Source organism: Streptopelia decaocto, assembly GCF_964273445.1.
Source record: "Streptopelia decaocto genome assembly, chromosome: 1".
In the NCBI taxonomy this organism is placed as follows: Eukaryota; Metazoa; Chordata; class Aves; order Columbiformes; family Columbidae; genus Streptopelia; species Streptopelia decaocto.
The window spans coordinates 104,440,329-104,463,807 of NC_138663.1; the positions used below are offsets into that span (position 1 = coordinate 104,440,329).

Below are 23,479 nucleotides of genomic sequence, written 5' to 3' on the forward strand. Positions count from 1 at the left end.
TTATGCAATATGAATTAAATTTGTACTCTTGATGTACACTAAGTACAATCATGCACATAATTAAAATCTCTTATTTAAAAGGAGAAAAAAAATGTATATTGTTTCAGTTTGAATTAACTCATTTTGCCATTGAAGAATGGAACCAAAGATTTTCAGTGTGGTGACAATTATTATTATGAAAGCAATTTTGAGGGATTTAAAAACAATGAGAGCTGAGGGTATGGTACCCAAATATTGTGACATTAAAAAGAAAGGTACAGAATACAAATGTATTCCATTAGAAACTAGTTTAATCGGATAATTTTTACATGACTTGTTCATTGTGAACCATTTTTTTCTGTATTTCTACATCTGGGAGAATGAAATGGACGGGTAAACCCATAGGTTTCTAAAAGAGCATGGCTGTTTCAAGGAATCACAGTTATTTTTCTTAAAATATTTTTAAATAGTTTTTCCAAGCTGTTTTCTTTTTGGTATTTTGCATACTTTTGCTGTTTACTGGAATATTTGTAATTGTCTCAATTTTTCCATGACAATTTGCTTAGGAAGATAAAAATAAACAATAGATGTGTACATTTCTCACTGCTTATTTGGGAGAAAAAGGTAGCACAGTTGTCTTAATTTGTCAGAATTAAAATATCCAGATTTTGTCTGTACCTCAAGAACGTCTGGATTCAGAGACGTACAGTTGTTCAATGCTGTACTGTATCTGTCAGAAAATGCCCCTCTTTGTGTTAGTAAGGTACGTATAGCTCAGACATTCGGAATTATTTGTGGCATCAATCCCAACCATGGTTTTGAAATTGTAGTGAGTTTATTCTTTCTTGTACCTGCCACACTTGTTGCCTATATATATATGTGTGTATATATATATATTTAAGTTTTATTCTTTTCGCCCATATTTTTTAAGAATTTGTACTGGCCAGAAACTTTTCGGGGAATTAGGATCGGTAATTTTTTTTGTTTGTAAAACATACAGTGTTGTATTTAATTTTCTTGTTATTAGTTAGAGCAGACAAGTTCTTTTAATTCAGAGCTAACATAGTGGCATAGATTATTTTAAAAAATCACCTTATCTTGATGTAGCATCTTCTATAAAATCTGAGAGTCTTTCAGATAGAAGTTGCTTGGGCTTACAATTTCTAAGGGGGGAAAAAAAAAAAGCATTATCTTACATATCTGACCTCAACTCTTCTTCCTTTCTTTTTTCCCCTCAGCCTACCCCAAAAAACAGTGATTATATGCAATCTAAATTTAAGTATTAACATGTGTGGAAAAAAATCACTCCTGCTTTTTCACTGAAGACCTGGTTTCAAGAGCAAAATAAAACTAAGCCACAGTTGAAAGAGTTCAAGTGAAGCAATGTCACAATAATGTGGTTTTTGTTTTATTTAAATATTTTTCTGTTATATTTAAACTTTCTGTCTGTGTGCTATCAATAATGAGAACCTCTGAAATTTGACTTGCCACTGTAAAATGAATCTTGAGGCATCCCACGCTGACGGCACTTTTTGTAGCAGTGCCCTTGCCGTGCAGCAGCCAGGTAGGTAGACCGATATTAGTTTGGTGGGACCAGAGTGAAGGGGAGTGTTGGGAATAGGACTTTTCCTTCATACCTTGCTTCTCGTGCTTAACAAAGCGGTTGTTGTTAAGTCTACTAAGCCAGCAGATTCCTGTGCAAAAGCACTGAGGGGAATTAAAGGCTTAAGAGGTTCCTGCGCTCTCAGGAGTTTAAATAGTTTAGGCAAAGAAAATAGGGGAAAGAGTATATATGTATTTGTTCAGTACTAGTGCTTTTGCTTGTTCTCAGTTAGGCTCCAGACTAACAAAGCAGTCAAGAAATTGGGTGTTTTCAGCCCATGAGCTTTTCTAGTGAATTTGCACGGGGCTGTCTTCTGTGAATCTCAGAGACAGAAATCTTTTTAATTTTACAGCTCTTACAGAATAAAAGAATTTCTCTCTCAATTGTACATACAGTACCTGCTTACTGAAATATAAATTTATTAAAAGTCTTCTGTGGTTTTGCTCTTTTAAAGCTGCTGCACTTTGGCTCCCTTTTGTGAACATGTTGTAGGGTTTAATTGCATTATAAACTATTTTCTCTGCAAGACTCTTGTTTAATTTAGTGCAAAAATTGTGCAAAGTATAGTGCAGACAGTTAGGAAAAAGAAGAGAGGCTGCTGCCCATGAGACGTGAATTGGCATGCAATGTAAGCTTGTTTTTTGGTATCCAGCTTTCATTAAGCAATAATTCTCCTAAAGACTTCTGCCTAAATATAGAATTTGTCAGTGTTAAAGAACAAGAAAGAAAATAAAGTGATTGCAAGGAAAAATGATTGCTAAATAATTCATTCACTGTCCTGGTGCATAGGCTTGATTTTTCAATACTGAAACAAAGTAATGCTAAAAATGAACAGATATTTAGAAAAGCTGCATGTGACAAGCTTTTACAAATCCCTTTTATTCTAATATGTAGTAATATGTACAGATGTATTTTTGTTTTTTCTAGTTTAACTCCGGAAAGTCCTGTGAAAGAGTCATCAAAGCCTTGCAGCTGATATTTTTAAATACTTTGCCTGCTGTGATGTGTTAATAATGGAGGTGTATTAAAACAAGCATGTTGTTAGTTGTTGTCTGAAAACTGGAGAAATTACAAACTGAATAATTCAGCATTTCAAATACAAAGTGAGCTCCTCTTGCACATGCCACTGTGCCAAGAGCTAGTGCAGGCATTTTGGTGGCAGCCACCAGTGGAAGTGATACACGGCCACTCTTTCCCAGTACATCCTCCTCTTTCCCAGTGCTGGGCTCCTTTTCCTTGAATGATGGACCAGTACGAAATATTAATAATTGCTTAATACAGCCATTATTAGAGCAGGTTATAAATACCGAGTATGCAGCACAACGTGCTTTGTGAAGAGGAGTGTGGAGCTCTCTTCCTAAGGCAAATGCAGATTTATCGTACTGTTTTTGGATATTATCAAAACATGGGTGATGCTCAGTTTCTGAATTGTCCTGCTTGATTGCAGAAGCATTTCTTGCAGGTTTAAAGATAAGCACTAGCTCATGTACCTTAAGTGAAGTGAGACCTGGATCACAAATAGCTATGCTCATATCCTTATGAAATTGGCCTGTGGAAATAAAAGGAGAGAAGCTTTCGTTTGCTTAGTGCAAAAATGACAAAATGTTACTTGTGAATGTGTAGAAGGAGGAAGCACAGACATAGGAATTATTTTCAAAGCAGTTGTAGTATTTTGTGTAGAAAAGAGTAAAAAATCTTTCTTAAAATTGCTTGGGGGGGGTGGGAGGGGAGCTCCACTACTAGAAGAAAACCACTAAGATTTTATTGGACATTTCCTTCTTGCTTTGCAGATAGTAGTATATATCTCCTGCAATAATCATTAGTGCCTTTGGAGATCTGAAATCAGCATGCAATACCAGCCATGGATCACTCTCCATTTTACCCATCTCTTCAGAGTCAAATAAATCAGCAGTCATTTCTTAGCCCAATAAGAGGTGTTAATAAGTTCTTCCTTATTAATTTGCTATTTTGAGCCATAAATGCTTGTTGAAAGTTGTGCCAAGAATTTAGAAATTAAGCGGAGATTTGCATACCTACGGCAAATCTCAGCCCTTGGGTTGCTCCCCTCAGCTCCACAAGCCCGTGCAGTTTCCTGGTGCAATGCAGCAGATACTCTGTGTGGAGAAAGGGCTGTTATAAGGTTATTTTCAGTATTTGTCTGAAGCCTTACAAGTCCAAAGCCATTTTTGAGAGTTTCTCAGAACCGCAAATTATGCTATCATTATCTGAGGGTGGGAGAGAAAGGTTGAGCAGAAATTGCTGTGGCAGCGACTTGTGATGGATTGTGCAGCATCTGTGATAGACGAGAAATAGGCTGCACCATTAGGGACTTTTGTCTTTCCAGGGTGAACCAGCCTTAGCTGTTCGACACAAATTGCCACAGACCTGGTGGTTAGAAAATCACAGTATTTCACTCCAGACTCACCTCTCTGTCAGTGGATTATGCCCGTTTCAATTGAGTGCAGTGCTCCTAATAGCATGTCAATTAATTTTAAGTTGCACAAATCTTCACTCTGCTACCAAGACTTGGAAAACAAGCTTCATCAGTTGCTCTCTCTGGGACTTTGGAGAAGACTTAATTTAAAGCACTCTGTATGACTTTTGTTCTTTTTTTTTTTTTTTTAATGTACACGATTTAATTTTATAAGAAGAGTAGTTTTGCTACATAGTTCACTGAATCTTTAAACCCATGTTGCTAAAAGTTTATGCTGGATAATCTATTTGTATGGTGCTATGGAAGATTTTGCAAGAGGGCTGTGATTCTTAAGTGTTGTATTATTTATTTTTGCATATCATGATATTTGAGTCTTACAGTTATTTTAAGCAATTGAAGATTAGGGAGGAAAGGCTAATGGAAACAAGCATAAAGGTGGTACTGAACTGAATGTTTGAACACTCAGCTGTATTGCACTAGCCAGAGTTAAAAAATCTGGTGATAAAGGGTGTATGTTATCATTTATATATTAGACGTCAGCATATAAGAAAAGTTTTATTCTTATTTTACTCTCCTGGAACCAAGGCCCACTGAAAACAAATCGATCCAGAGGGATTAACTTTAGTATTGTCTCGTAGAAAAGCCTTGCTGTGAACTGAGCCTTATATAGGAGAGGCCATCCTGCTTTGATCCACATGCCAGGCTTTAGCTGCAGGTTTCTGGATTTCACTGCAGAATGACTTTGCTGCTGTATTTCTTTGGCCAGCTCTGCTACTCATCAGTCCCCATCTGGGTTCGAGTCTCTGTATTTTGGGGGGATCCAGAAATGTTTCACAGGTGCATGGGTAGCCAGAGCTAATGGTAGTCGTGGAACTTATCCACAGCTCAGTGCAGCTGAGAAAATTCAAATTTCAGCTCAGTTCAGGGTGGATGCCTGTGCTTATTTTTATGGACTGCTCTTTTTTCTTTGAGTAATTGTCGAAGGCGGTTACCTCTCTTGCGTTCTAAAGAGATTGTCCCAAAAGTCATGGGAAAGCTGAATCAATTAATTACACATTATTTCAGACCAACGCAGAGCAATGTTTGCTTTAACCCTTTGTCTAACCCTTTGTCTGTATGTCTCCAAGGGAAGGGCTTTCCAGACTGTTCTGAAAACCCTCACCTGGGTGTGTGAGCCCACAGAGGGGGAAGGTCTGTGGCTAGGCAGGCACTTTTGGGCACCCCCTGGCTGTTGTCCTCAGAGCTGCTGAGGTGTTCTGGAAGAGCTTCAGTGCTGGCTGAGCGAGCAGAAGTGGGCATCTCTTGAGCTTTGGACAAGGATTTTGTAAGAGTGTTTTTGGGAGGAAACCTGAAGGACAGCTCGATGTGCTTGCAGTCAGCAGTGCTACTGCTGCTGGTGGGCTAAAGAGCTTGGCCAAAATGAGGTAAACTGTTGACAGAGGCCAAAAAGAGAGTTTTGATTATTGCTCTCCCAGTGGCCAGAGTGACTGCATCTGAGCCATCTCCGCCAATGGCTTTTTAGTTTCCCAGACTGCCTTGTTGGTTGGGGTAAATTCCTGTTTACTAGATTTCAAACAGCAGAAATCTGTGTTTAGATGGAAACTTTAAAGCCAAAAGATTCTTCATTTCCTCACAGGCCTTGTATTGTAATGATGTAAGCTGCCACTGAAATCTAAAATGTAAACATCAGATGTTTTTCAGTAATCTTTCTAGTCAACTTTAGATATCCTCTGTGTTCAGTCTCTTGTCATCTACAACAAATTTGATCCCTCAGCTGTACTGTAAGTTAAACTGTGGCCCATGGGGCTCAGCATCTGAATCTCTTGTCCCCGTGTGGAGGGGAAGCAAATGAGGCGCTTCATTTGATGGTCATCCAAGATGATATTAGGAACAGCTGAGGGAACTGGGCTGTTCAGCCTGGAGAAAAGGAGGCTGAGGGGAGACCTGATCGCTGCCTACAACTACCTGAAAGGAGATTGTAGCAAGGTGAGTGGCAGTGTCTTCTCCCAAGTAGAAAGTGATAGGCCATGAGGAAATGGCCTCAAGTTGTGCCAAGGGAGGTTTAGATTGGATATTAGGAAAAATTTCTTCACAGAAAGTGCTGTCAGGCATTGGAACAGGCTGCCCAGGGAAGTGGTGGAGTCGTCATCCCTGGAGGGGTTTAAAAGATGCATAGATGAGTTTCTTAGGGACATGGTTTAGTGCTAGAGTTAGGTTATGGTTGGACTCGATGATTCTGAGGGTCTCCTCAAACTGAAATGATTCTGTGGTGAATTTATTTACATCTAATTTGGTTCAGATATGTGGCTGGACACATCAGGACTGTGATGGTAGCTGGACGGGTTGTGTCCTGTCATCAAGTAGAAGTGTACTCACTGAGAAGAAAAGGCTGTTTGCCTTCCAGATAAGTAGAGAAATGTTTTTGCCTGGATATTTAAAGATAACAGCAATTGTTATGAGGTTTGCTGTTGGTTGCTCTTGGTATGCTTTCAGCTGTGAAAACGCCTATAAATGGAACAGATCATAAAGTTATCCTGGCATAGCATCTGAGAGTGAAAGTCCTGAAGTATTTCTTTGTTGTAGTTGTAAAGAAATGTGGAAATAATAAGGCAGCTGTTGTAGCGGCAGCAGCAGAGGGCTACAGTACCATCTGTGGGCAGTCCTGTAGACCTCTCGATGGTGACAGCAAGTTAAAATAGCTTTGTTTTCTGGGATTCATTCCTGGCAATGCAGTACACTTGGACAGAATGAAGTCTTTAAACATTGCCATTGAATGATAAAAGAAAGATTTAACTGAAAAGGTTTGTATTTTGGGTAGCCTTGGCTTGAGTGTATCAGTGGAAGCATCAAAAGAGATGTCTGATAGCAGTTAATTTTTATACATTCACAAAGGAGATCATGGAATGGCCTTTCTCCCCATTTTCCTCATTGTAGTTTGACTTCAGGATTTATCTAGCATGCATTTCTATTGTTTTTTCTTAGGTGCTAAGAGAGTTCCCAAATTTGAGAATGTATTTTCATTGCCTATTAAGAAAATGTTGTGGAGTATCCACAGGAGATGTTATCTGCTTGCTGCTAAGCTCAAAGCTTGTCACTTTTTCAGCTGTTCAAGTTACTTTTTGCACCTTAGGTGAGCTTGTTGAGCTTCTTTATGGATGATGGGGGGAGGATTTTCACTAACTGTTACTTATACCAAAGCCTTTTATCATGGTATTTGAACATGAGAACAAAACAGAGTTGTATTGCTGGGCTTCCCAAGTTAGCTCATCTGTTGACAAGTAAGTCACAACAAATAGTTTGTTCTTAATAGCTTCTTCAGAGAGTAAGGTAAATCCCGCCTAACAACATGTTATTATGTAAAAAAAGGAAGCTGCCTTTTCTGTAGTACACATTTGTATTGTATGAGTAATACCCAAATTGAATTTTGACTTAAGCAAAGAAAATTACTTCAACCCAAACCAATGGGGCTTGTTTTTTTTCCGAAAAAACTTCTCAGTCTGTGGAGTGTTAAGAGACTGAAATTTGACAAAAGATAGGATGAGGATTGTCTGTATGAATAAAAAACTGCAAGATTCAGTCAAATGTTTTTAAGCAGGCTTGTGGAGTCTTGCATTATAAACGTTATAAAATGTCAGGTTTTGGTTTTTTGTTTGTTTGTTTGTTTGTTTGTTTTACAAAAAAACTCCTCAGAGTGTGTGTTTTAATCCACATTTGACTGGCAGCAATAGAGGGACCATTCTTTCCGTGTAAAAAAGATTTTGACAGATTGAGGAAGCCTCTCCTATTAAAGTTTCCTTGTAAGGACTGAGCTTCAAGTTACATTTTATTTCAGTTTTCTATACACACAGAGGGTTTTGAATGGATTTTAAAAATAAACATGTTGAAACACATTGGAGTTCAGAGTAAATGTCGTTCTAAATAATGAAATCAAGCTTATAAATGAGTGTCATATTTCAAGTCGGAAAAAATGTGCTCTCAGGATGAAAATATGTTAATGGAAATGCTGCTTGTGTGAAGTGTTCCTTGAAGTAATTAACAGCTTGGTTGCTGAAGTGATCTAAAATGATAAAAACACAAGGGTGGACTACCTTTCTCCAAAATGTGTCCTTATTAAAAACAGTGTTGTTCTTCAACATTCCTGTGATCATCCTGTATTTTCATTCCCAAAGGGGGCCGGTGCAGCTTCTGTGCAAAACGCGGTGTTTGCACTTGAGCTGGAGAGGAACTCTCTCCGTTCCCTCTCACTAGTAGTAAGGCTTAGGTACTGTTCTCAGCTCAGCCTCCAGAAAATGAAAGTTTTAGGGACATGTGCTTATTTTGGTTGGCTTCGTCCCAGTCTTGGCCGAATTCCAATGTGGATGGGTCTATCCTGCCTCCATCAAGCTCGCCTTGCAGTGTCAGTGGCTTGGGGATGAGGGGACTCCAGGATCATGGCTCCGCTGAGCGGGCAGGAGTTGGAGGGTCTGGGTTCTCTTCTCTCATGTCCTGGACCTTCGATGTGCTGTGTCCCTAAATAAGTTCTCGGAAGAGAAGACGTGAGTAGGAAAATAAACAGAAATCCTTGGAATTACTCCTAGCTTTAAAGAAGCATATTTTCAATGTATAAAATGTAGAGTGTTAACTGTCTGTAGGATGGGCTTTCTGAAGCTCACATCTCATGTCCAAGAGAATGAAAAGCTCTTGGCAGGGACATGTGTCAGAAGAAACTCGGATAAGCCCTGTGGAAGCTTCCTGCAATCTACTTGTTTGGGTGGGGTGGGGTGACAGTTCTGTATGTTCCATTCGACTTGGGACATGATGCATATTCTCTTGCTTTTACAGTAAGATTTGAGAAGCAGGTAAAACAGCTGTAACCAAATTCTTCATACTCTGCAGATTTCTGTGGGAATTCATGTGATTTTGGCAAGGCTGTGTATGCAGCATTTTGGAGAGTGACCTGCTGAATATCTGCATTTCCATATCCAGATGCTGAGGAACTGATTATCTGCAAGGAATGCAAAGCAGTTCAGTGAATAAGTAGACTCATACTTTTATAAAAATCTGTACTGCCTGTTGGTATCCTTATGCTGAGTTTTTAATCTGGAGTAACGTGTTTTCAGGCTCTTTATTTTTGTGTTCCAAGTGTAATAAGCTTTACAATTTCACTCATGATCCTATACAAATTTATTGGCACAAGCTGTATTTATTGACCTGGAGAGGTTTTTTATGTGAATTTTATAGAAACTAGTGAATATGAAACACAGGTAGGAAAATTTTAGGTGGGTCAATGCTGTTCTTCGAGCATTCGTTTTCCAAATAGTGAGAAGGAAAATGCAAGGAGGCTTTGAAAAGAATTTCCTTCATCTCTTTCACCCCTGCAGGCTTTTTGCACACTCCTAAAGGCATGTGTTTACTGAAGATGATGCTAGGTTTTTCTTGCAAAGGGAAGACAGTATGAATTATCAGCAAATGTACATAACAACCTCTGACCTAATTCTGTAGGCACTGCTGTCAAGAAAATAATTTACTTGATGTGGAGACTGTCAGGTATTTCTCAGGAATGGTGATTCTTAAGCTCCCAATAAGACTGTCATTAGATGAAAGCGTCCACCTTTTCCACATCGCGTGTAGATCAAAGATTCATTAGCGTTTGTATATTAAAGACAGAAGGTTGAGCTTAGGGGATGGGATTTCTTTCAGGTATACTTTAACACTTTTAAGTATTAGCATGCATCAGCAGCCTTTATTCCCTGGCAGAGTTTTTCTAGCCAACACTCCTTAATAATTGAAATCTTTTGATTAACGGTGCTGACTCACATATCTTGGTAGCTGCACAGTTCAGATCAGTATTTTTTGTAACTTGCGGTATGCTGGCATTGCCAGCCTTCCTTCTTGAAGAGAAGTGCTGCATGATTTGCATTCTTGAGTTTCTGTGGGTACCTGCAGCTGCCTGGGGTCAGGAACAGGAGAGAGGACTTGACTGACCCTTGCACTGACTGAGTATTGACCACTCTGCTCCTGCCCTGCCTGCACACTCTTTAGTGATTGACAACAGCTGTGGGGGTTTTTGTTTGTTTGTTTGTTTTTAACCTCTGCTTGGGGCTTGAGTTTTTCTAGTATCTAAAATACTTCTGCTGGTTAGGCTTCAATGTGAGACTTACGAGTTTGTTTGAAAATGGTTTTAGCATTTTGTTTCATGCGAAGTGTGCGCTGACTCGTGAGCCTTGTAGTTCTTGGTGTTGCCACAGAATGTTCTGCTTGGAGCCACTGGAAAAGTGGAATGAGGTGCTTTCCCCTGGATGTGCAAAGGTGTGATGGCACGTGGAGCCCTGGCGCAGGCTGATGTCAATGGTTCTGGGTGGTGCCAGGAGGAGGGAGTTTGGGGAAACTCTGGGGTGCTATGGGGAGGTTTTTGCCTCACAGCTCTCTGCTGCTCTTACCACTGTGTTAACTGAGCTGCTAAGCCTTGGCAGTTTCTGTTGCTTGCCTTGTGATTTAAAACCGTGGTATTCTTTAATGTAAAGCGATGATCATGCAGCGCTTAAACAGTCAGAACATTTTGTAATTAGGTCTTCAAAAATATGCTATGTATGTGTTGTCTTGTATATCATAAACTAAGCTATTTTTAATTCCTTTTATTTTGAGTGTTGGAACTGCACTTGCTTGGAATAGCTAGATTTTAATGAGTATTTCAGGTGATGTTTAAAAAAAACCCCTCTAAAATAGGTAAAACTTCTGGGTTTGAAAGGCAAGAGGGCAGAATAAAATAATTACAGAAATACCCCTGTTATGAAGGAGCAGAGCTGAAGACCCTAATCCATAGCAGAGGACCTTCCTCTGCACAGCTGGGTATGTCCCTGCTCCAGCAGCACATTCCTGTTGCCTTCCCAGGCAGGAATCCTCCTGGATCCGGGACGTGACGTTTCTTACTTCACTTTAAATAACAAAGAGATAGATACGTAGCCCTGGACTCCAGGTAGCATTACAGACATCTGAACAACGATCTGTTCAGAAAGAAATACCTATTTAAGAATGTAGCAAAACTCATCTGTAACAAGCAGATCAAAGACTCTGTAAACACAAATTTTAAAAAAAAAGAAAGGCAAGTGGGTCAGGTGAATGACAGAATTTTGAGATAAGCTGTTGATAAGCTGCTGCTTCAAATATTTGTCCTTCAAACAGTTACAAGAGGGTGATTGATCCAGAAGGGAGCCCAGGGTTGCTTGGTGGTTTTGCTCTGAGCTGTGGCATTGTGGCCGCTTGGTCTCCAGAGAGCGCTGGACCAGGTGTGCACTGCGGGATGGCAGAAGCTTTTCAGCATGTTCCTTAAAGCGCAGAGGCATTTGATGATCTGGAAAATCTTTCTACCTCATTATAGCATGAGCAAGGATAAGTAAAAAAAAAAAAAAAAAAAGTGCTTTCTGGGGTTAGGCTGTGGTGGAAGGTGCAGCCAAAAAATTTCCTTTAATGTAGGAGCCAGTGATGCTGATTTTTCTTTTTCTTTCCGAATGAGTTGAGTATGCCTTCAGGTTTTGTGCGTTCTTCACAGACTCTAACAACCTGCATGGAGATTTGAGTGCCTTTGGGCTCGGTTTGCCCACAGATGACAGGCAGTGACAGTGGGGCAGAATGGACAAAAACTGCACCAGCTGGTTATAGATGATGCTGTAGCAGCATTAATGGCTAAATGGAAAAGCAAAAATCCAAGCTCTGCCTTTTCTTTACAGCTGAAAACCTTTGCTTTCAGGCAGCAGAATGGTCATCTCAGCTTGCCCATAGGATTATGGAATAGTTGTTTCTGATTTTACCTCTTTTTCTACTTAGAGAAAATAAACTTGAACTCTAGGCTCATGTTTAGTTCCTGAAGTTTAGCTCTTGCAATGTAATTTAGACCTGCCCAGGGTGTTTGAGAGGTCAGTGCTCTTGGAGACTGCAGTGGAAACTTGTTTTGGAGAGAAGTGAGGAGAGCTGGAACAATATCAGATTGTGCTGGGAAAAGCTGCTTCATGCGGGATGTCTTCAAGGAGCAATTACAAAAATAACACTCACTGTCAGCCGATAGAGCAGAGCAGTGAGTGGATAATAAAGACAAAAATCTGTTTTGCGTTCCAACATCTCAAGATGTAAAGCTTTGCTATTAGAGGTTTGTATGGAGACGATAATTTAAAACAGCCACCCTTCTGAAGAGCTCATAGTTACATTTTAAATTTTAATGTTGATGAGTTGGAGGTTTGTTTTTTGTTTTTAAAGAGTATATCTTTTTATAACCACAGAAAAACTTATAGCCTATCAGAAGAGTGTGCAGGCATCTAGATCTTGCTCTTCTCCCCGCTTCTTATGGCTGCTGGTTAGGGAAGTTGGTGTGATTCATGTATAGAACGTGTGTTTTAAGCCTACCTGCTGAAATCCCATTGAACTGAGGGGTGCTGTTCCAGAACTAACTGAGAACAAACACGAGATAGACACTACAGCTTACCATCCTTCTCTGAAAAGTGTTGTTATCACATGTTGTATGAAATGAACTTTTTTCCCATAATTGGCAAATGACTCGTGAAATTTTCATATAAGCAGTTACGCCTTCAGTTTTTAATCCACGCAGCATGGTGTTCTTGCCTTGCAAACAGATAAACAGAATTAGTCAAAAATTTATCATCCTGAGGTTAGGTTTGGCAAGCAACATCTGTAACCTGCCACCACGAAAAATTATTTCCAACATGTTCTTCATTAAACTTTTCTGCAATATTAGCTGTCACTTGAGGGTTACAGTTTTCTGCTGATGATTTAAAAATTGCAATGAAAATTGACTGTCAATACTTCTGTATTAAAATCCCTTGAAGTATCAAGGTATGCAGGTTGTTTTGATTTATTATACACGTGTGTCTGTTTAGCAGTGCATGAATAGAAAATATCAGTTTTTTGCTTGCTAGCTTGCTGAAAAGTATGCAACCTGAACTGACAACAGGAAAGGATAGAAAGAATTTGTTTTTAAACATCAGTTAAATGAAAGCAGAACTAATGCTTCCTATGTATTTCAGAGAATGTTTTCAAATATCTTAGTTTCAAAGTGTTCTCTTTTTAATTGGAGAAAGAGTCTAGTTTCAGCTTGAAAAAATACCATGTCACATTCGTGTACTATGGCCTTAGTTCTGATGGATCTTGGAGTCTGTCGCACAAACAAGCTTAATTTCAGTATTGCATATCACCAAATGTAATCTGCCCATCAAGAGGCTGTGTGCACTGACCCTGTAAAAGGTAAAACAGGAAAACAAAAAAATAATGTAGTATTAAGTTTAAGCTGCTGTGGAAATTTGAGCAGGCAGCATGTTGTGAGGAATTAATTTTGGATAAAGACTAATCTGCTGCCTAACTCTGTGGTTGCTGGAGCCAGGGGCTGCTCCCATTAGCAGGATCCTGATGCAGGCAGCACAAAATGCTGTCTGGAAGGAAACCAAGATCCTCTCCTTTAACTGTACAAGTTGATAAGAGTAAGTGCTTGTACCTGCAATCAATCTGTATGAACACCTGCAATTAATTGTGTAATAAATTTGGCTAGCCTGTCAGCTTGCATCTTCTGCTCTGGGCCATTAAGAAAGAGATCTGGAATTAGTTACAGAAATAACACAGAGGAGCCTGTGCCTACAAAAGATGTTTCTGTTGTTACCACTAAAGAGCAAAATTACAGCAAGGCAGTTTCAGGTTCATTGGCTGTAAGTGTGCTTGAGAAACAACACTGCATTTTCGAAAGATGGTATATCCTTGATAAAAATTTTTAGTCTGCTCGATGGCGGAATCACAGATTTCTGTGACATGGTCCTGATGCTCTGCCCAGGCCTCCCGAAACAGGACGAGTACAGTGGTTGGCTCTCCTGATAGCAGGCCCAGGCTGCGGGCAGGTGGGCTGCTGTCGGGGGACCCACTGGTGCTGTGGGGACCCTACAGTGGGCAGGGTGGCTCCCTGTGACAAGAGGGAGCCCTCTGCAACCTCGGGGTCTGCACTGTGCCATCCGTGCAGGTGGATGCGATGTGCTTGGCTCCATCCTGCATCCCGGATAGGTCGCAGCTCTCTGCTGAGAAGTGCCCCTCTGCCTGCTTTTCCATCCCCAGCACGCTCACGTTTTCAATCGTGCTTTGACACCATCCCTCTTGAGCATGTGCCAAGTGCCCTGTATTCCCACCAGACAACAAAAGAGGTAAGGGGCGACAGGTGGAATTAAAAGAAAAAAAAGCCAAAGTGACTTCAAAAAAACTATATGTAGAGAAAGGGGAATGGCAAATGCTGCTGGTTAGTTGAAGTTGTCCACATACAGAGAATCAATCTCTTTTCATCAAGCAGTAAGAGGAAAAAAAAAGCTTCTTGACATATCTTGCGATTAAGGAATTAAGCCATATGTGTCTGAAACTCACAGGAAGAGAAGGAAGCCAGAGCTGATGTAGTCAAAGCAGAAGCCACATCCAGAGAAGAATTTGCTTGAAGATAATTCTTTGATTAGTACGAATTATCATTCTAAAATATTTATTTTTTTTCAGAAATTGTTTCACCACTATGTGTGTATATGTGTACGTATTTACATGGCCTCACGTTGCGCCATGAGAGGTTTAGATTGGATATTAGGAAAAAATTCTTCAAGGAAGGCGTTGTCAGGGATTGGAACAGGCTGCCGAGGGAAGTGGTGGAGTCACCATTCCTAGAGCTGTGTAAAAGTCATTTAAATGAGGTTCTTAGGGACATGGTTTAGTGCCAGAGTTAGGTTGTGGTGGGACTCGATGATCATGAGGGTCTCTTCCAACCGAAATGATTCTATGATCCTACATATAAAAATAAATTAGAAAAAACAGAGTATTCATTTGTGCTGTTTGTTTATACACATGACATAGGAATACTTTCTGCCATGCTGTTGTAGGTTGGGAGCAGCCCACGAAGAACCAGCACAGCTCAGCTGTCATCCTGCACAGAGGCGATGAACCTCGCCAACTAGGACATCTTGCTGGGTGTATATTCAGGAAAACAATTTGCGGCTTCCTTTCACATCTGGGGGGAATGAGCCTTTGTTCTAACCTCAGCATCCAGCTGAGGTTCGTTTGTGAACATTTGGGAGCTCTGTGGCTGGGAGATCTGGCGCCTGTGCTTAAAACCTGCTGGTAGCTCTTGTTTGTGTAGCTGTTGTTTGAGCATGTGAACGTGGAGCTGTTTGCTTCATAGAGGTGGCTGACTGAATTGAACAGTGAAGCATATATAGAAATTAAGCTTCAGTACTACGACTGTGTTAATTTTTCACAGAGAAAAGTTGTGTTCAAGCGGTGCAATGGGCTGTTTATTGGGTTGCGCTTATGTTCCAGTTACAGTAATTGTCTGAACTGTTGTAAGAGCTATTAACAGTAAATACAACTTTCTGTGAATACCATAGCATCTGTGATGGAAATGTTTTACTGGACACTGTACTTAACAAGTTATCATTTATCCGGCTACTAAAAATCATACATAGAATGAAAACCTGTAAGTTGTTTTAGGATAGCAGCGTCACCCAGGAATACTTCTGAAAAGCTGAACAACTACCTGTCTCTGATATACTAAGGGGAATCATATCAGGCAGCAATGTCCTGAGTCAAAACAGATACACTTAATAGAAAACTTCAAATACAAAGCATTTTGCATTTTAAAATTTGTTTATGTAGAGGTGTTTACATTCCCTAGAAGAGTGAAACGCATTTAACCAACAGTGTGTCTCTTCTCTCTTAGATTACAGAAGTTTGTGGAGCCAAGCGCGTGGGTTATTTTGGTCCTACTCAATTTTATATTGCTTTGAAGTTAATTGCAGCAGCGCAGTCAGGGTTCCCAGTACGGATTGAGAGCATTAAGAATGGTAAGTAGGAAATTTTGCTTGCAGTGCTGTGCACTTGTTTGTCACTTTCTTTAATGCTTGTCAGCTCTCTGAGGTGGTAAACTTTTCTTCTAATGTGTCTATGAAACAATTGCACCTTGAGGAGCAGAGAAGGAGTAGAAAGTAATGTTACGTTTTCTAAGTGAATGGTAGAAAATTGCAGTGAATTACACGTATGGCAAAGCTGAGATGACATCCCCCTCTGGAAAAGGCATTTACTAAAGGAATGGAACAAATGGCAGCTGATCAGTGCTGGGGATGCATTTCTCTCTTACCTTTGGCTTCTAATCTTGACAGCTGTGCAGAGTGGGAGCTGATAGCTGCTTTGGGTGGAGGCACGTAGTGGGGACGTGGTCAGGTCAGGGTTCCACCTGTGCAGGGCAGCTTGCAACGCTCGTCTGTTTTAGCAAATAATTCTGCTGAAATAAATGGGTAGTGGTGACAAAACCATGCTTCCTATCAGTAGGAAGGAAAACATGTATTAGATGTAATTTAGCACATCTTTGTTCTTCCCAGTGAAGTGACAGTAATGTTAAATGTACCATTTTGGATGGAGAAAAATTCTTCTTGAAAGAGGCTTATCACACGCAAGCGATGAAGAGAGAAAGCCATGTCCCTTTTAGCTGTGACTAAATGGAAGGAACTTGATGTTCTTGCCTTGGTGATGCATGCTCTGCCTCAGCAGGGCGCAGCCTTCAGAACACATGACTTTTCACTTGGGCTTGAGCCTGAACAGGTTTGAACCCTTAGCTCCCATATCCCAGATGGGCATCTAGACCATGCTGTGAGGCTGTGCTCCAGACAAGGTGCTTGTCACCTTTGCACTGAAGGCAGTGGTGCAGCTGACCACGAGGTCAGAGAGGAGGTAGGAAAGGCAGGACCTACCCATAGCCTTGCAGTTTTGTCACTCTGCGCACCACAGTTTCTGCTTTGCTGTCCTTGCTAAGGGCAAAAACAAACAAACAAACAAAAAAAAAGTAAAAATAACTTGTATTACAAGGCACAGGGAGGGGGCTCCCAGGTCTGCCCATCCCAGGGTGGGAAGCTGGGCTGGCAAGCACAGAGTGGTTAGAAGGGACCTCTGTAGATGATCTAGTCCAACCCACCTGCTAAAGCAGGTTCACCAGAGCAGATCGCACAGGAATGTGTCCAGGTGGGTTCGAATGTCTCCAGAGGAGGAGACTTCACAACCTCTCTGGGCAGCCTGTTCCAGTGCTCTGGCACCTCATAAGAAGTTTCTCCTCATATTCAGATGGAACCCCCTGTGATTCAGTCTGTACCCGTTGCCCCTCATCCTATGGTTGGGCACCACTGAAAGGAGTCTGGTCCCATCTTCTTGACACCCACCCTTGAGATATTTATAAGCATTGGTGAAATCACCTTTCAGCCTTCTCCAGGCTGAACAGACCCAGCTTTATCAGTCTCTCCTCATAAGAAAGATGCTCCAGACCCCTCACGTCTTTGTAGCCCTCAGTTGAACTCCCTCCAGTAATTCCTTATGCTTCTTAAACTGGGGAGCCCAGAACTGGACATGGGTCTCCAGATGGGGCCTCACCAGGGCAGAGTAGAGGGGGCAAAGAACCTCTCTTGACCTGCTGGTCACTCTTTTCTTAATGCAACCCTGGATAGCATTGGCCTTCTTTGCCACAAGGGCACATTGTTGACTGATGGGCAACCTGTTGTCAACCAGAGCTCCCAGGTCCGTCGCCACAGTGCTGCTTTCCAGCAGGTCCACCCCCAACCAGTACTGATGCAGACCTGTGTGAGCTGAGCTCCAGCAGCACAGAGCTCCCAAACAAGTGGAGTGGATTTGGTGCAGCTTTCACAGTTTGGTTTGGTGCCTCTCCAGCAAGGGGGTTTAAACAAGGGGTGCAGTGGGGCGACCTGGGTTTGCCTGTCAGTTTTCCTTACAGACAGCTCATGCATTCTCTTGCATTACTGTCCTTTTAAAGGATGTTAATTTGGAAACAAACAAACAACAACAACAAAACAAACAATCAAAAAATCCAGCAAAAATCAACAACCTGAATTAAAAACCTGAAGTGAGGTTTATTGTGTATGTTTTACAACTCCACATAATCCACAAATCTGAGTGAAGAAGGGTACTTGCAGTCCTTGTATTGATATTCTGCTTACTTACTGTTACTGAAATGCTTCCAGTGCTAATTACATTTTCTCTTGAAATGTATGAGTGCCTTCAGAAGGGGGTGAGTAACATGCAGCAAACTCCAACTGATCTATTTTTCTTCTTGGTAGTAGCTGTAGATGTAGATGATTACAGAGGTGATGTATGGCTTTGCTTGGTTTGGGGCATTCTTTTAATTTTAATTGTATTGATTTTTAGGGTGATTGTGCACAAAAATAAATGGTGTTTCTTCAAAATAATGGTGAATCATCTTAAAGAGCAGCAAAGTGTCACTCATCTGCTGTGCAGGGCAAATGTGACATGAGACCTTTTGCCATGGTCATCTCACCAGACCTTGGTGTGATCTCTGAACTCTACCATTTTTAATTTGCTCCTTTTATGATGGCAGCACTGAGGATACTGTGATCCTGGCTGATCAGTTTATCAGCCCCACAGTTTCTGTGGGAAACTATTCTTTTCATTACAGACAATGTTTTGAAGGCAGGAAATGAATTTGGTCCTTGCTTTAATGGCATGAACAAGGCTTATTTCTTTCTCTTTGCATGGAGAGATTATATATTAAACTAGAGAATATAGCTTTGCGTAACCTTTACAGTTTTATTAAGATAAAATTATCACAGGAGTTCCACACTTACAAAATATAAATAGTACTCATTTATAGATAAACTTTTCATTGGTTGTACAAAACGATACTGCTTACAGCACTTTTAATGTTCTGTAGTCTCAATTGAATTTTTCTCTCTTTTAATGAAGAATTGCCTCTGCCGCAGTTTGTGGCGCTGAAAAATGACAGTGAAGTACGTTACGGAACTCCAGCAGAACTCCATGGAGTTAAATTCCAGGTTCCACATACAAGTTTGGAAAAAAGTTCCTACAAAAGAACAGATGAAGGGGACAAACAGGTAACAGGCTTTGTCTCCTTCAGGCCACTATGTTGTTACTCATCCTCTTTTGGGTCCAGTCCTGTAAATTATTACAGTAACATGGACTTACTCAGTTTTGTGGTACTAGAGAGGAGATGAACCCCTGACATGCACATAATCCTCACTGGGGCTGTCCTCTGATTTTGATGCATCCCAGTTGCATCCCCGAAGGGAATTTCTCTATGAGGGCTTGTATAAAACTGTCAGCCCTGTGATAGTCTGTATTAATTTTTTCAGTGTTGTGTTCCTACTTAGTGAGCCGCTGTTCCTAGGAAAGGAGCAGCAAATAGAAATCTGTGTGAAGCAGAACTAGAAGGCGAGCAATTTCTCACGGCCAGTCACGACAGAAATATTCAGCTGGAGAAGAGGTGTTGAATCACCAGCCACTATTTCTGGGTGGGATAAGGCCACCAGGTTTTCTTCCATTCTGATCTTCTCCAGGAGTACTCCAGAAGAAATGTGCTTTTCTTTTGTCCTCAGGGAAACATCACCCCAGCACCTGTTGTTCTGAGTTGCCAGTTTAACAAAGCTGTCTAAGGGAGATTTGTACTACCTGTGTTTAGGAATGCTGAGAGTGCTTATTCGGAGACAAGCGCCTTCGCAGAGCAACCTTGATTTGCATAATTTTCCCCAGGCCTGACACCTCCTCTTCTGGTACCGTATCAGGTCATGTTGTAAATGCCTGGTGGCAGGCACTTTATCTTCCCATAACATGTGCACACGTTTATCACATGGTGCATTCGCATGAGTGATGACATTCCCAGCCGGAGGTCAGCCAACAGGAATGAGCTGATGACAAGATACACAGGCGGAATAACAGGATGAGGAAGAAGAGCATGTCCGTGTATCTGCCTGTGTATACTGACACTGAAGCAGAATGCTGCCCTCAAACCCCTGGCTCCAGCTAGGTTATCTGTCCTGCGTTATATTTTTGGTTTTTATACAGTAAACTGTTTTAAGATCATGTCCTCTTCTTAAACAATCTGTAAGTCAAGGTAAAGAGAACGCTGTAGGATAGATACACAATAACACCTACAAATCCACAGAGTGCTTAAAATACCAATTCAGAGATATATTTTAATTTTTTGGGTTTTATATGAAAAAATACTCTCCCACAAAGAATGCACTCACCTTAACTGTGTTATGTAAATTCAAAGATGCCCACTCACATTAAGCATTCTACAAATATATCTTCAAATGTTTTCTGCAAGTGAAAATACCTTAAGGTGTTCATTGTAAAGCTTCACTATGGCATTGCCATGCTTTACCCCTAGAACACTCAATACCAGATTCTGTCTTGACCATCTTTTGTTTTTTTAAGGAGCCTCTTCCCGGAAATAAAAGACTTCAGGGAACTACAGTGTTCGCCTTTTCTTTGTCCCATCATGCTGTACACATTCAGATTGCTGTGCAGGATGACTTGGTTGTTTTACTGTTGTCTCAGAATTCCATTTTGTCTTGATGTGTTTTTGAAATAGGAACCCAAGTCTCCACCGATGTCTCCAATCTGCTCACCTCCTGCTTCTCCATCTACTTACCAGAGAGTACCCTTAAGTTATGGATATGGTAAATCAAGAAGTGGGCTGGAGCAGCAGCATGGAGGTAGGATAAAAATTAGTTTGTGCACATTGTATTAAAATATTCTTTTCCTTCTCTGAAGCATACAAATTTCAAATGCAACTGACAGTCAGCCGAATGATTTTTAACATTTAATTAGACCTGTATTTTGGAAAACTATTCAATCATCTAATATTAATTTGATTATTCAATACTGTTCACTTTCTGGTAAATTAGATAGGTTTATGTGCCATTGTCACAGTTAAATGCTAATACCTGAGTTCTGACAGGACTATGCGCAATATATCCCAGTGACAGAGTGTGAATTTTTTCAGAGTGCATGATGCTTTTGGTTTCATTAGAGAGGAAGAGAAGTCCACTCATGATTGCAGTAGGTGCTACATTATTTTTCAGATTGGCAGTGAACTTTCTTTGCAGGAAAGGATAATTAGCCCTCTGGTTTTGTAATGAAAATAACAATAGGACATGAATGTAAACCAGTCCTACACTGTAAGTTAGACAAAACAGACAAAAATAAGGCACTACATAGATGCTCTGTCCTTGATCTCACTGCCATTAGAGTAGGTTGCAAACCATTCTGATTTTAGTAAGAGGGTAGTGGGGCAGAAGCCAGTTTTACTAAGGCTTTATAAGCTCCTGTTAATAGTAAGGTGTCTGTTCTCTTCTAATTGCCACATCTGGTGACCAAGATGGTGGCAACAGTAGGCACTGGTACGTGCCATCCCTCCATCATCCCTCTTGCTTTCAGTTAGTGTGTTTGCAGTGAGTGAGGAGTGGACAATGTTAGTCCTTTAGCTATTGGCCTTGTTTACAAATGTGTGAAAACACAGAGCTCTTACAACAATTTGAAACTCACTACAGCCATGATAAGAATGCGCTCAACAATGTCAAGTGACCTTCACGTGAAAGTCGTACCAGTCCTGATTCACAGGCATGCGTTTGCCAGTTAGTTGAATTTCTGTTTGTTCAGAGGGGATTTTTACCCACGCAACCCTTGGCATAACAGATCTAAACAGTGAGGGTTGACTTCTGAAATAAGCAACACTAACGAGGTCGTCTTCTGGTACAACATATGTCCTGCTTCAGTGAAGGAGATGTGTGGCAGATAGCCCACACCCTGAAGAACCAGACAGGAGGAGACCATGCGGAGCAGCCGACCCTGTTACCTTGTCACGTGCTCTGCTGTTTTCTGGGACTCTGTCCCAGATCTGTCAGTGCTGTGGTGGGTATTTTGACTGTCGGTTGTGTGGTGTTCTTTTTTTTTTTTCCCCCCTCTGAATTTGGTTGCAATGGTAACTTCAGTGAAATTTCTCACGGAGTCAGCAGCAGTGGTGGCAGCATCCAATCCAGCTGTCAGCTCTTGATCATTTGACCACTTGAATTTTGAAGGTGATAAGATCCTAGGGGTATAGAAGGCTATAGTTATTTCCCAGAAAGCAACAAGGATTAAAGTAAGAGCATAGAGTTTTTCAACATAGCACTAGATGCCTGTCTGGAATAAATTGTCCAACCAAACGTGTTCACAGTGGCAGTAAGTGGGTGAAATTTTATGGCCCATGCTCGACCAAGTACCAGGCTAGGTGACCTACTGCTTCTTCCTGGCCTTTAAGATTAGGTCCCTTCCAGTTTTATGAAGAGCACTGGGAAGGGTTGGTGGGAGAGCCCTGGGGTCAGGGTACACGTGAGAGATGTTTGTGCCACAGCACTGAGCTGGGTGGGATGTTCTGTGCTGCAGGTCCAACCCTGGAACTGGACGATGCATCTTCAGGGGCAGCCCTTTGCATGACAACCATTACTATAGGCTTTTCTTCTTGATTGTTTTGAAACTTTTTAGGTAGCAAACACACAGCAGTGTGGCTGTGTGCCTAAATCGCCCATTCCAAGGGCATCTGTATGTTTCCCAACTTCCTTCCTATGTTGTTTTCTGAAATTAGTAGTTACTTGTACAGGAATAAGAATAGAAAGCAATACAGGATAAGACCACTTAGCAAAGAAAGGGGATAGGAGTATAATTTTTAAGGTCTTCCTAAGCTAACAATTTTTAAGGTTTCTTGGTCCTACTTTTCATTAGGAGTTTTAAGTTCCATCTATCTGATGCAGATGGTCTTTGCAGTGTTACATTTTAAATAGGCTGGCAACAGAAGTTTTCAGCTCTGTAAGAGTTTGCAAGTGAATTGCGTTTGTGTTTGCAAACTTGACCTATTTTTAAAACATTGTTCTTAAATGTGCAGTTATGTCACCACTTACTATATTTGCTGCACTGGAACATAAGTGACTTATTTTAGCAAAAGAAGTAGTAATTGTTACTTTTCATTACTAACTTTACTCAAAATAATGCAAACTGGTGAGTTGTGTTTTGCTTTTCAAGAGAAGTTGGGGAAAAGGGGAACAAGAATATGTGAAAAATTAATGATTTGCTGTTCAATAGCACTGTCAAAGCATCGTTTTTGTAGCTCATTTGAATTGTTCCTCTTGTTTGTAAAGCATTCTTGTGGTACTTATATGGCTATAAGTATATAAAAAGTATAACTACAAACAGGCTATGTAAATATGTATTTCTACAGGATGAACAATTATTTCTGTTATCTGACAGTTTCTAACAGTAATGTCTGAAGAAGAATGATGTAATGTGAAATACAAGTATGTGGCTGGAATTCTGTTACAGAAGACAAAATGGAGTTTAATACTGTGATACTAGGTTCACAAGCTAGATTCTTGACCTTGTGGTATTTAATTATTTCCTTTAGCCTACTAGAATATTTTTATTATCCTTTCATTTATATACTTTATTTTAAATGTCTGTAGCTCCTTATGAAGTCCGACACACTACTCACCAGCCAGATGGACCATCATCAGGGAATTATGGAGCCAAACCTGCACTCGCCTGTTCAACTCTTAATCGGGTAATGAATTGCATGTTTTTCTCTAGTAGAACTACTAATAAAAGAACAGAGAAAT

General features: G+C 40.7%; 1 protein-coding gene across 2 annotated transcripts in view; it reads left to right on the top strand.

The window, feature by feature from the left end:
- REPS2 (RALBP1 associated Eps domain containing 2) overlaps positions 1 to 23,479 on the top strand; it is a 105,041-nt gene that overhangs the window by 20,820 nt on the left and 60,742 nt on the right. For both annotated transcript variants that reach the window (XM_082043707.1, XM_082043708.1), the window contains exons 2-5: positions 15,733 to 15,856; positions 18,774 to 18,922; positions 20,422 to 20,545; positions 23,327 to 23,424. In XM_082043707.1, coding sequence (XP_081899833.1) covers positions 15,733 to 15,856; positions 18,774 to 18,922; positions 20,422 to 20,545; positions 23,327 to 23,424 — 495 coding nt within the window. The remainder of the gene's footprint in view (positions 1 to 15,732; positions 15,857 to 18,773; positions 18,923 to 20,421; positions 20,546 to 23,326; positions 23,425 to 23,479) is intronic.